Here is a 12,075-nt window from a genome sequence, read left to right as displayed (position 1 = left end):
AATGTAAGATTTCAGTATGTACACAAGACATGGCAGGTATCCAATCGATGTGTGAGTTGGATGGACTCAGGGGGACGGTCTACTGACTTGAACCCGGAATCGAACTCGAGACTTAAGGTTAGCAGTCCCTCTCTCTCTATCGCCCTGCCGTAAATGACAGGGGGAAATTAATCGGATGCGATTAATGTTAAACTCTAAGTTTCCCTTTAGAATGAGAGTTAACAGCAAACTTTGTCAAGGGCTATTTTCCTGTTACTGTCATGCAAATAACCGATCTAATAGGTGTAGAAACAAACAAAGAAATTAACAACCCACTTTGCTTTAATAGATATAGATATATTGATCTATTTTTATTGTTATCAACTATGAATTTCTTTTTAAAACATCTAGCAATCAGTTTATATCATAACATCGTAAATATGCTAAAGTGTGTCGTCACATTCTGACCATCCCTCTCCCTCCCTGTCAGCTAACATCTTATCACTTCACGAACTAATGCCCCATCACCCAAACCACTCTCTACTTACCCATGAGTCAGGCGTCAGGCATCTATGACAGCCCAAATTCTCGGTCCTCATTGCCGCGTTAAATGTCCCCTTAGGACAAGCCTTACACGAGTTTGTTACTTCGTCTATGTAATGTCCTGCTGGACAGGTCAACGTCTCCTCTGAGGACAAAGCGAGGCTGACAGGTCTATCAGGCATTGGTCTAGAAGGGATGTCTGGATCACATAGTGCTTGTATATAAAGCAATGTCACAACAAGTACTACCCCCATCGACATTATGTTCTTATTAACCGTGTTAGGAAGGTTAACGTTATATTTATGTCCAGTTTAAAGTTCAATTAGAGTTCAATTACAGCCGACGAACCTTCACACAGGAAAACTTTCTCTCAAAATTTCTTGCAAGGGGAGGGCCCACATTAGTAGTGGTTTCACCGAATACTTTAGCGTCAAGTTGAACTAATGTTGAACTAGCTGTAAAATAGAAAATACATGCAATGGTGTCAGGGGATGATATGTTAAAATGTGTTATATTTGACGCTTGTCTGTTTTAGCGGTTTCCAAAACTTCGGATCGAAAGAGGCTATTCGTTTAGCTGGTGCACCGTCAAAACGACCCTTAACAAAATGTCCCCGACAAAACGTGTCTGTGGCTATTACCAGATATGGTAAGGTGTTAGCTTTTCAATTTACGCGGTCTAAGAACTTGCCGAACATTTGATAACACTGAAATAGTTGCTTGTTAAGATTCTTTAACAGTTTGAAGTTTATTAAATCAAGCCACCAACGTGAAATTTTCGCTGTTATTTCACTTGTTAGGCAACTGTTTTGATACATTCTAATTGAAATTGATAAATACTCATTCATGACAACGTTTTGTCAATTATTATTTTTTATTTGGGGGGGGGGGGGGGAATCGATGTTTGAAACGGAATCCATCTATAATTTTGAGTGCTGATGTGTAACGTCATTTTAGGGTAGGGGGGGGGTCGGCATTTTGTGACTCACTTCAGCCAAAAGACAGTTACGGTCAAACTAATTTCGCAACAACTGAATCAATCTAGGGCATAGTTAAAAGAAAATTCTAATGCTCGTAAAATGTATTGCATCCAGCGAGGTTACACATAGACCAATACCTGTATACAAAGCAAAACATTAGTGCAAACATTTTATCTTAATAAACGTTATTCTCATCAGTGGAACTCTCGGCGGGTAATTTGTACCATTTTGTATCTCATTTCTCTCTATTTCTGCACTCTGCTGTTTATAATACCACCTTAAAATCAATGTTTTTTTTATCCAATCGACAAAAAAAAGTATTTAAAAGTAAAAATGAACTGTTTCCGACTCGACGCTTTTTTTAAAAAAATTCTGAGAGTGTAAGAATTTCCCACTACCATTGTTCACGAGAACTAAAAACTGTCCCCTGTTTTATTTAAGCACTAGATCAAACAGTACTTAAAACTTTGAACACTAGAGTTTCATATTCTATTGGTAAGATTAAGCATAAACACGATATTGAATTATTTCTCTTCATCATCAAAATGCATCTAGATCTAGTAGTTTTTGAAAGTTTAAATGTGTCTACTAAATTAAATCTGAAGCGTCAAAAGACAGTCCTTACCCACAACAGTTGTGAATTCTTGTTGAAAAAAGTAAGTACTACTCAGTTCAATAGACTGACTAAAACCATCACGTTAGGTAGGCCTATATAAGTAGTGCTATGAATCACTAGGCCTACCGATGAAGTCGTGTCTACTCATCTACTTGACCTCTAGATGCGGAAAGTGTAATGTAGCGTTTCATTGTTTCAATTAGTTTCAAAACTTACTTAACCACTATTGATGACTAATGTTTTTCCGTTTAGTAGATTTAGTTTTGACTTTGATTTAAATTTAAAAAAAAACATATTCTTTAAATTAAACCTTTGTGGCATATACTCTTTACACACAACGAAACAAATTAGACAAGAAGTATCTATTGAAATGAGTTTAAAAACAAAATTACAATGCATTTTAATTTCAAAATAACGTGTTCTCTCAAACTAATAATTCCAAAACGTTATTGTTAAAATAACTTATTTTTCTGCTTTTTTATTTGGACGTAGCAAATAAGTCATATATTACTCTCACATAACTTATATTTCAGAATGCGGAAAAAATATATTTCAATGTATATATTTATATGTATATAGGCCCTATATATATATATATATATATATATATATATATATATATATATATATATATGTATGTATGTATGGTACTCTGACCATTGACCGTAGGGGCCTTTACCATAGGAACTATGTCATCATCGGGGCTTTGACCACAGTTGGTCTATGTTTGTATTTGATTTGTCCATATATTATTAATTCGGGATAAAAATGCTTAATTATAAAGAAAGATTATTCATCAAACATAACTACAAATCATCTCTAGCCAACAGCTATAGCAGTACATACTATCAAAATTTGATGCAAATATTTTGAATCGATTTTTACGGAATTTTAATGATTTTTTTAACTATGTCGAGGACCATTGATAACCTTTTAGTTAAACAGATGTAGCGACAAATGTCTATGCATGTGTACATCTGTTATGTAATTAACCGATAAAGTTTTACGTCATTGTTAGGATAGTTATTTTTATGTATTTTTTAAGATACATACTCAACGTTTTTATAACAAGCTTTTATGTAATAATGCACTAAAAAGGAGAAAATGAATGATTATCTTTAAATATAAATAATCACCTACTATTTCAATAACTAGAAAGAAAAACGTGAATGGCTATTTATTGAATAACTTCACCGATTTTTTTTTTCATTCTTGGAAAACATTTATCAGGTGGCTTACAGAAATTGATTTGTTCTTCATTTAATACGTGACAAAAATGTTTTAAGAAACGAGTTACTCTAAACTGGTGACACAGATATTCTACACAGATGACACAAGAACTAGATCTAGTGGTCAGTGAGTTGATGTTGCAGATATTCTACACAGATGACACAAGAACTAGATCTAGTGGTCAGTGAGTTGATGTTGCAGATATTCTACACAGATGACACAAGAACTAGATCTAGTGGTCAGTGAGTTGATGTTGCAGATATTCTACACAGATGACACAAGAACTAGATCTAGTGGTCAGTGAGTTGACGTTGCAGATATTCTACACAGATGACACAAGAACTAGATCTAGTGGTCAGTGAGTTGATGTTGCAGATATTCTACACCGATGGCACAAGAATTAGATCTAGTAGTCAGTCATTAACATCTGATTTTACAGATCTTCACAAGACACTTGGCAGAGACGACAGAGTTGATGTTTAAATTACCTAGTTACACATGGGGATAGTACACACACATCAGAGCTGGGTTTACTCAGGGACGTCCTAAAGATTTGAGCACTAGATTCGAACTTGAGACCTTTAGGTTAGTAGCTGAACGCTTCCCGTTTGACCATGCCGTCCCATACATGATTCAAGTCTAACTGATTCAAGTACGCGATCCGAACTCTAGTCTTTTGGGTTAGTAGTCGTTCCTTTTATAATCCGTCAGCACTATAATAAAGTGTATACTTTGAATGATACTTAACTTTTTAATATAATTGTAGATGTTTGGTATTCTATGTTTCGACAAATGTTCTGTTGTATTTTAAAGACCACAATTTTAATTATGTGATATTTCAGATTTGCCTGTGAGTTGTTAGCAATTTGAAAATTCTCTTCATGTTTTACTCAAGCTTATGGTAGCATGGTACATTCGATTCCTGCTGTCTATCGTATCGATGTTAACGAAGACGTTAACCCTTTCATACATTATGTCGTGAATACCACAAGACTAAGACGTAATCGATTGCGTCCATAACTCACATACAATAAAGTTGTGTCCAATAATTGGATAATTGAATGCGTTTATTGGTTTTTTTCAGTTACATAAATGTGAGATACAAGAACGTAAGAAAAATATTGCAAAGTATAATAGTAAAGGCAAACAATATCATTTCAATATAGAAGCAGGTCATATTTACACGATTTTGTGTTATGATGACAATACAAATAAGAAGATAACTGATGACAGTCACATGATTTGGTGTGTTATGATGACAATACAAATAAGAAGATAACTGATGACAGTCACATGATTTGGTGTGTTATGATGACAATACAAATAAGAAGATAACTGATGACAGTCACATGATATGGTGTGTTATGATGACAATACAAATAAGAAGATAACTGATGACAGTCACATGATTTGGTGTGTTATGATGACAATACAAATAAGAAGATAACTGATGACAGTCACATGATTTGGTGTGTTATGATGACAATACAAATAAGAAGATAACTGATGACAGTCACATGATTTGGTGTGTTATGATGACAATACAAATAAGAAGATAACTGATGACAGTCACATGATTTGGTGTGTTATGATGACAATACAAATAAGAAGATAACTGATGACAGTCACATGATTCGGTGTGTTATGACGACAATACAAATGAGAAGATAACTGATGACAGTCACATGATTCGGTGTGTTATGATGACAATACAAATGAGAAGATAACGAGTGATATTCACACGATGGGCTATCTGAGCTGAGTTGAAACCTCGCAAGTGTGCAGCTTTAGGTAATTCATTCGCTGTTAGTAGTTGTAACATTGTTGTTGTTCTTACTGTCGTTGTTGTTGTTGTCGTGGTCTTTTTGTCCACACAGTTCTCATCCATGTTGTCGTCATAGCAACAGATGGTGTCACTAGCCTCTAGACACGGCCTCGCCTCGTAGTTTTTGTAGAACTGCTCACCTAGACCACAGACGCTGCAAGCCTGACAAGAGAAGGCACAATGGTCGCTGGCGTCCCTTACCTTATAAAACCCTGGCGCACACATTATCTCTGTGTCTCTTGTAGGAGTGCACGCAGACTTTATTACCTCGTTCTGAAGTTAAATACAATAGAAATATTTACTCTACACAATAAATTATTTTTTAAAAATCAAGGAGAATTTTCAAAAACTAACTATACTGCAAAGTACTTTAGCTAAAAGAAAATTAGATTACCTGTACAGGTGTGCTACACTTCCGACAGGCTGCTAGTTTTTTACCCGCCATGTGTGACGTCATGAAGGTGCCACCGGGGCAGACGACACACTGTTGGAGGTCGGTGTTGAAGTACATCCCCTCAGTACATGTGGCGTGAGTCATTTCTGAGTCAGCCAACATGCCCCCTGCTGTTCTCGGAATGTCAAGGTCACAGGCACTAAGAGCCTTAGATCCATGTAGACACAGGTAAAGCAGGTAGACGCAGGTCAACATTGCAGCGGTTCCTCATAGCATCTGCAAAATTAGAAACTGAAAGTATAAACACGTCAGCAAAATTTCCGAGAAAAGCGGACGATAAACTAACAGCTATAACACACATGATCAGGGGTCTCCAAACTTTTCAGCCCTAGGGCCGCATTAACTATCAAATTTCAGTTCGGGGACCAGTTTCTTCCAGGCATGTCTTTGATTTTTCTGAGCAAAGTTCCTCAGCCATCACCAAAAAACGATTTTTTCCTTGGACAAAAAGATCTCCGCGGGCCGGATCAGAGGACTTCGCGGGCCGCATCCGGCCGTAGTTTGGAGACCCCTGCACATGATCAATACAATCCTGGTACATTGGGCTAGTTTTGTAGTTTTAAAGTGACATCACTCTCGTATTTATCATAAGAGTAGGATAAACACGACTGCTCTTGATTCTTTATTTAATTATCGAATCACTCAATAGCTTAATTGTGAAGCTTTACATTCTGGTTTTAATTTCCTTTGTAAAGCGTCGTCAATTAATACACCTTACCCTTCAGTGGACAGGATCTATTTGTCACCAATATCAGGGTTTTGAGATGTTTCAACATTATATATCGTACACGTAATGTGTAGGTCTATTATATAGTGTGGTTAGTAGATCGACCTTTCTATAGCCTAAAACAATGTGCGACATCAACACAAGTCAAATATGTGGTAGTTTGTTTATTTACACTAATCAATATCCTACTCCTACTCTACATTACTATACAGTAGTTCTACTATTCAACTATACCCTTACTAATCTCCTAATCCAACTCAACTATCTACTACTAATATATATATCTACAACTGCTTTCTAACTCGCAATGACCAACTGCTTATAAACCCCTCACCGAACCTCCAACACTGCAACCGTCAGCTGACCATTCACGTGACTAGTCAGATTGTTCCACTGCAATCCAATTGGCTCTGCTTGACTAATGTCTAGCTGACCTACACTATTATTCTACCTTTCGCCTATCCTTGACCTTTATATGAGTCTTGCCTAACATTCAGGCTTCACAGTAATCTTTTTGTATTAACTTTCAAAATCAAAGAAAGATTTAAAACATGTTGATTTTTTTGTAAGTATAGGCAGTTTTGGTAAAATAGAACAACTTGTTTCGAGCGGAGTTTTATTTTTCTGACGGCGTGGAATGACCTAGTTAAACCGGTGGCGTCGCTAGGTCGGGTGTGACCTGGTGCGACACTACGTGGTGTCACCCCCCTCCCCCCAAGAAACAATATATATATATATATATATATATATATATATATATATATATATATATATATATATATATATATATATATATATATATGTATGTGTGTGTGTATGTGTGTGTTTCGGCCTACAAAGGCCTATAATTCAAATATATGCCACATACGGGTACACATATGTGTATAAGCTTTAATCCCTTCAGACTTAATGGTAACGATGTTTAGTCTGCACATTTTGCAAATTTTGCCTAGGTGTCACCCCCGCCCCCTAATTGGTGTCACCCGGTACGGTCTGCACCACCCGCCCCGCCCTCACTACGTCTCTGAGTTAAACTACTGGATGACAAGTATCGGCGACCCGTGTATACAACCTACTGACCCCAGTGCCCATCCATGCTAAACTCACAGATAGAGCGGAGGACGCACATGTTTCATAAATGGAAATCCAAAAATTTGAAAACAAAAGTAAATTTACTCACGTGTAATTATTTTATGCTACATAACCAGATTAATAAAAATTGCGAAATATTTATTCCAAGACAACAGTTTTTTCATCTATTTATTCCCATTTAGTGTAAAATTACCTCGCGCTTTCTTAGTTTTTAAAACGTGTGTTTAGTTTTATAAAACTAATGCTCGGCTGTATATTCCTGTTCTTGTTAAGACTTTGCCGTCTAGCAGCTATGTAATCGGAGCACACGAAAACACTCTAAACATGCATGAGCGAACACATGGGAACCGGAGATTTTTCTCAACACAGTTTTGTTAGGACAAGGCCGTGTCACGCAAGTTTGCACCCGCACACTGTGTGTCAATAAAAAAAACAAAACTACAGCAACTCATAAAAGGAATTCTCGTTGGGTTGATATAGACTTGTTTTATACAAACCGTATGTTATTGAATTATTGATTTAATGGCTGTTAAGTTTCAGTTAAGTTAAAACAAGAAATATATTTGCGATTAAATTACTGATTATACTAATTATTAGCGTTAATTAAAATTTATCTGATACAGCTTCACCAAATGTGATGATGGTACAGCTCCATTAATTATAATGCTTGTACACCTTCACCAAATGTGATGATGGTATAGCTCCACCTAATGTAATGATGGTACAGCTCCACCAAATGTAATGATGGTACAGCTCCACCTAATGTAATGATGGTACAGCTCCACCTAATGTGATGATGGTACAGCTCCATGAATTGTGATGATGGTACAGCTCCACCTAATGTAATGATGGTACAGCTCCACCTAATGTGATGATGGTACAGCTCCACCTAATGTGATGATGGTACAGCTCCACCTAATGTAATGATGGTACAGCTCCACCTAATGTGATGATGGTACAGCTCCACTAAATGTGATGATGGTACAGCTTCACCTAATGTGATGATGGTACAGCTTCACCTAATGTGATGCCGGTTACAGTGACGCCATTTTAAGCAGTCATCACCTATACTGTAGGCACTTGCCGTACAGCTTTGAAGACTAACACTGCTTTCCGACGCGGTCATCTCCCCAAATCCCCCAGCTGTCCCCAATAGCCTCTTTACACCAACTCAGTCGCTCACCTCCCCTATTACATTGCCACTCGTTCACCTATTACAAACAGTTCGACTTTCACCCTCCAAATATTACACAGACTTCACATAGCTACACTATACGTTATTTACAAAACATTTTGAGTATGCAAAAGGAAAAAGATGGTGGATGTTATAAATCTTACTATATTAGGCTGATAGTATTGAATATAAAGTGGTATGACCAAGTGCTAACACAATATTATTGGCAAGAAGAGAAGTCACAAAGAGCAGAAAAGTCGAAAAATATTGAGAATTAAATGAAAACAGAATCTAGTAAATTGACAAAAAAAGTTTGTAAGAATGTTGTAAATTTCCTATATATTACTCGGTGTGAAGACGACAAAGTTCAATTTTACTATCGAACATCGAAATAAACGTTATATATATATATATATATATATATATATATATATATATATATATATATATATATATATATATATATATATATATATATATATACTTATATATGCATACATATGCAAACTTATATATACTTATACACACACACACACATATATATATATATATATATATATATATATATATATATATATATATATATATATATAGGCCTATATATATTATATATATATATATATATATATATATATATATATATATATATATATATATATATATATATATATATATATATATATACATATTAAAAATGTTTGTCTGTAGCTGACACACTAGAATCAAGTAAACCAATCTATAAACTTTTATCTCAACGATAAAATTCTTACCTGAAGCTCTAGCCACCATGAGTCACTCTGATTTGCTCTGGATCTGTCAGAGTAAGCCGTTCAAAGTAAAAAAAAATTATATAGGGGGCATACGTCTTTCAAGGACTGTTGTTATGCACTTAGGAATTTTCACGGAAAAACCAAACAGACTGCGATCTGTAATGAAAACGAAAGAAGTTTGGTATGGGAAAATCCGTTCTGATATGTATAACCCACGTATACAATTAAATAATGTAATATAAATTTTACGTAAATTTAGTGGAAATTAGTTTATTACACAAAACATAAATCATTTATTTAAAGTTTATAATTTTACTGGGCATGTTATTTTATTAGCTAAATTTTTTGTTGAACCTAAAAAATTTGAGACTTCACAATTCCAGTAGATTTAACAATACAAGTTCTACAGAAGAAAAGAAATCATTGATTGAAATGATTAGATTTGACCAAAAACAGAAATTAAGTTTACGTTAGATGAGTTAGATAGTTTGTACTCGTTCAATGTAAAATATTAAAGCTTTCAGAACTAATTAATAGTAGGGTAATTAGCGTTGACTATTGTTATTACAACTTGTTGAAACTTGTTCTTGTGACAAGTGTAACTTAGTTTTTCACTCTATCCAATCTTTAGGTATTGTAGCTGCACATTAGGTAGACTGATATCTTGTCAATGAATCTTGTCAATGAATCTTGTCAATTTTACTTTTTATACTTTGGTAATAATTCAAGTTCAGTAACATACTTCATGTTAAAAAAAGTTCTTTCATTTATGATGCGATGTGTCGAATTTAATTTTTAAAATGTTCTGTCAATTTAATTAACTCCGTTGGTTATTTAATTGAAAGCCTACCTTTGGATATAACTTGAGGATTATGGGTTCTGATTCTGGAATATTTATTTCTTACAGAGCAGTAAATTTAGGCAATAATTAAAAAAAAAATAAACAAATATGGAAAATATTCCATCTAGATTCATATTAATTTATTGCTATAAAAATAGCAATATTTGTTAAATAAATTTGCATTTCGTGTATTCGTTTCGCAATTTTTTTTAATCGGGATATATTAAAACACTTTTATTTTTAAGCAACATTGTGCATTTGATTCTGTATGTGCAGCTAACTTTTTTCGTATTCATTAATTAGATGTATCGAGAAAGTTTAAAACTTTGGACAACAAATCTAGCCATGTTGCCTGTTCTTAGATGTTTATTGAAAATGCCGAGGATAAAAATGTGATGGTGGAAGTTGCTGCCTCATCATTAGCCAAATCATTTAGTCGAAAACTAGTCTTAGCTTAAGAACGTGTGTGGCTTTACTATGGTTTAAGTTATGTCACTGTTTAATTATTTTATTTTTTAAGGGGTTGGTTGTTTGTTTACATTTTTACACGAAATTTCGGGCATGCAGCTTAGTTTAACTTTATTTTTTTTTAAACTAACTGTTGTTGTATCTCAATTAAAATAAGTTCATGTTAGAAATAACAACTTTAACCTATCCCTTATTTAAATAGTTCCTTTTATTTTTTTATATTTTTACCAAAAGTTAACATTTTGCAGGACGTAGAATAAATGTTTACTTTGGTGTCGTAATGTATGGAACAACTTTATACAACGTATCACTCTTAGTGGTAGATATGTGTTCATTCTGGTGGTGTTAAACAGTGGTTGTGCTACATGTGGTTGTGCTAAACAGTGGTTGTGCTACATGTGGTTGTGCTACATGTGGTTGTGCTACATGTGGTTGTGCTAAACAGTGGTTGTGCTAAACAGTGGTTGTGCTACATGTGGTTTCATTTTACTTTTTTATAATCATTGTTTTTGAACTATTGAACACACAATACTTTATATTTATAATCCTAATGCGGTGTTTGTCTTTTTTAATTGTATTTTTAAAAAAAAATTAGAATAGTTTCTTATTAAAAAGTTTTTAGTTTTTAAAAACTACTGTTTCTAAATGTGTATTACACGCTTCATGACTCTGTTGTCGTGATCATAGAGTACCAACAGAAGCTGATTAGTACTCAATGGCTGCAAATCGTTGTTACAATATTGTGAGGATTTTATTAGCTGTGTAAAATTTAACTTTATCAATATCAAGTTAGAAGTAAAAGAAGATTAAAACAAAACACGTACACATTAAGATGAGCAACCCTTCTTTTATTAAGCCAATGATTATTGATGTCAAACTTAAACTAAATTATTTAAGCTGTAATAGTTGGACGTATATTTTCTACGAGCCGACCCGCGGCGTATCATACGCCGCTATTTAGTTGTTTTATTTTCTACTTTTCAGTAATTCATAATTTGTGAATTCGACAGTACCAATGCTGCCACTGAAAATATTTGCTTTAAAACACTAACACCCCCCTTTCCCCTAACCACGACCCTACACCCCCCCCCCCCCCCCCCCCCCCGTGAAAGCAGCCTCCTCTTAGTTATTTCTTAGTTACCTCCTGTAAGTTTAAAATGGAACTAAATTATCTGCCCCTAATAGAAACCCGGCTCTACGGCTTTACGATTTGTAAACATTTAGCTTTGTAAACATTTAGCGTTACCACAGCTCACCAGACAATGTGGGGGTGAGGTGGGGGTGGTAGTGATAGTGATAGAGAGAAAGAGAGGGGACTGCAAGGAGGCACTTGCAGCTTGTTTTCTAACGGCTCCCAGAAGAGAATTATATACATAG

General features: G+C 34.8%; 1 protein-coding gene across 1 annotated transcript; it reads right to left on the bottom strand.

Annotated features, from left to right (window-relative positions):
- Nucleotides 1-4,397: 4,397 nt before the first annotated feature.
- Nucleotides 4,398-9,500, bottom strand: LOC131951192 (tumor necrosis factor receptor superfamily member 10B-like). The gene is made up of 3 exons (XM_059313533.1): nt 9,390-9,500; nt 5,567-5,842; nt 4,398-5,445 (listed from the first exon to the last, which is right to left on the bottom strand). The coding sequence occupies exons 2-3, from the start codon at nt 5,819-5,821 to the stop codon at nt 5,029-5,031; spliced, it is 672 nt and encodes a 223-aa protein (XP_059169516.1). The 5' UTR covers nt 5,822-5,842; nt 9,390-9,500; the 3' UTR covers nt 4,398-5,028.
- Nucleotides 9,501-12,075: the final 2,575 nt, after the last annotated feature.

The sequence above is a fragment of the Physella acuta genome, unplaced genomic scaffold (assembly GCF_028476545.2).
Source record: "Physella acuta isolate Inbredline_101_S28 unplaced genomic scaffold, ASM2847654v3 ptg000065l, whole genome shotgun sequence".
NCBI lineage: Eukaryota > Metazoa > Mollusca > Gastropoda > Physidae > Physella > Physella acuta.
This window is presented reverse-complemented; position numbering and strand designations above follow the sequence as displayed.

What these genes read in the sequence shown, in the direction of transcription:
- LOC131951192 (XM_059313533.1), bottom strand. Translation starts at nt 5,821, where the DNA reads ATGTTGACCTGCGTCTACCTGCTTTACCTGTGTCTACATGGATCTAAG. An exon ending in AGTGTAGCACACCTGTACAG is followed by an intron (nt 5,446 to 5,566) that starts GTAATCTAATTT and finishes ATTTAACTTCAG; the next exon opens with AACGAGGTAATAAAGTCTGC.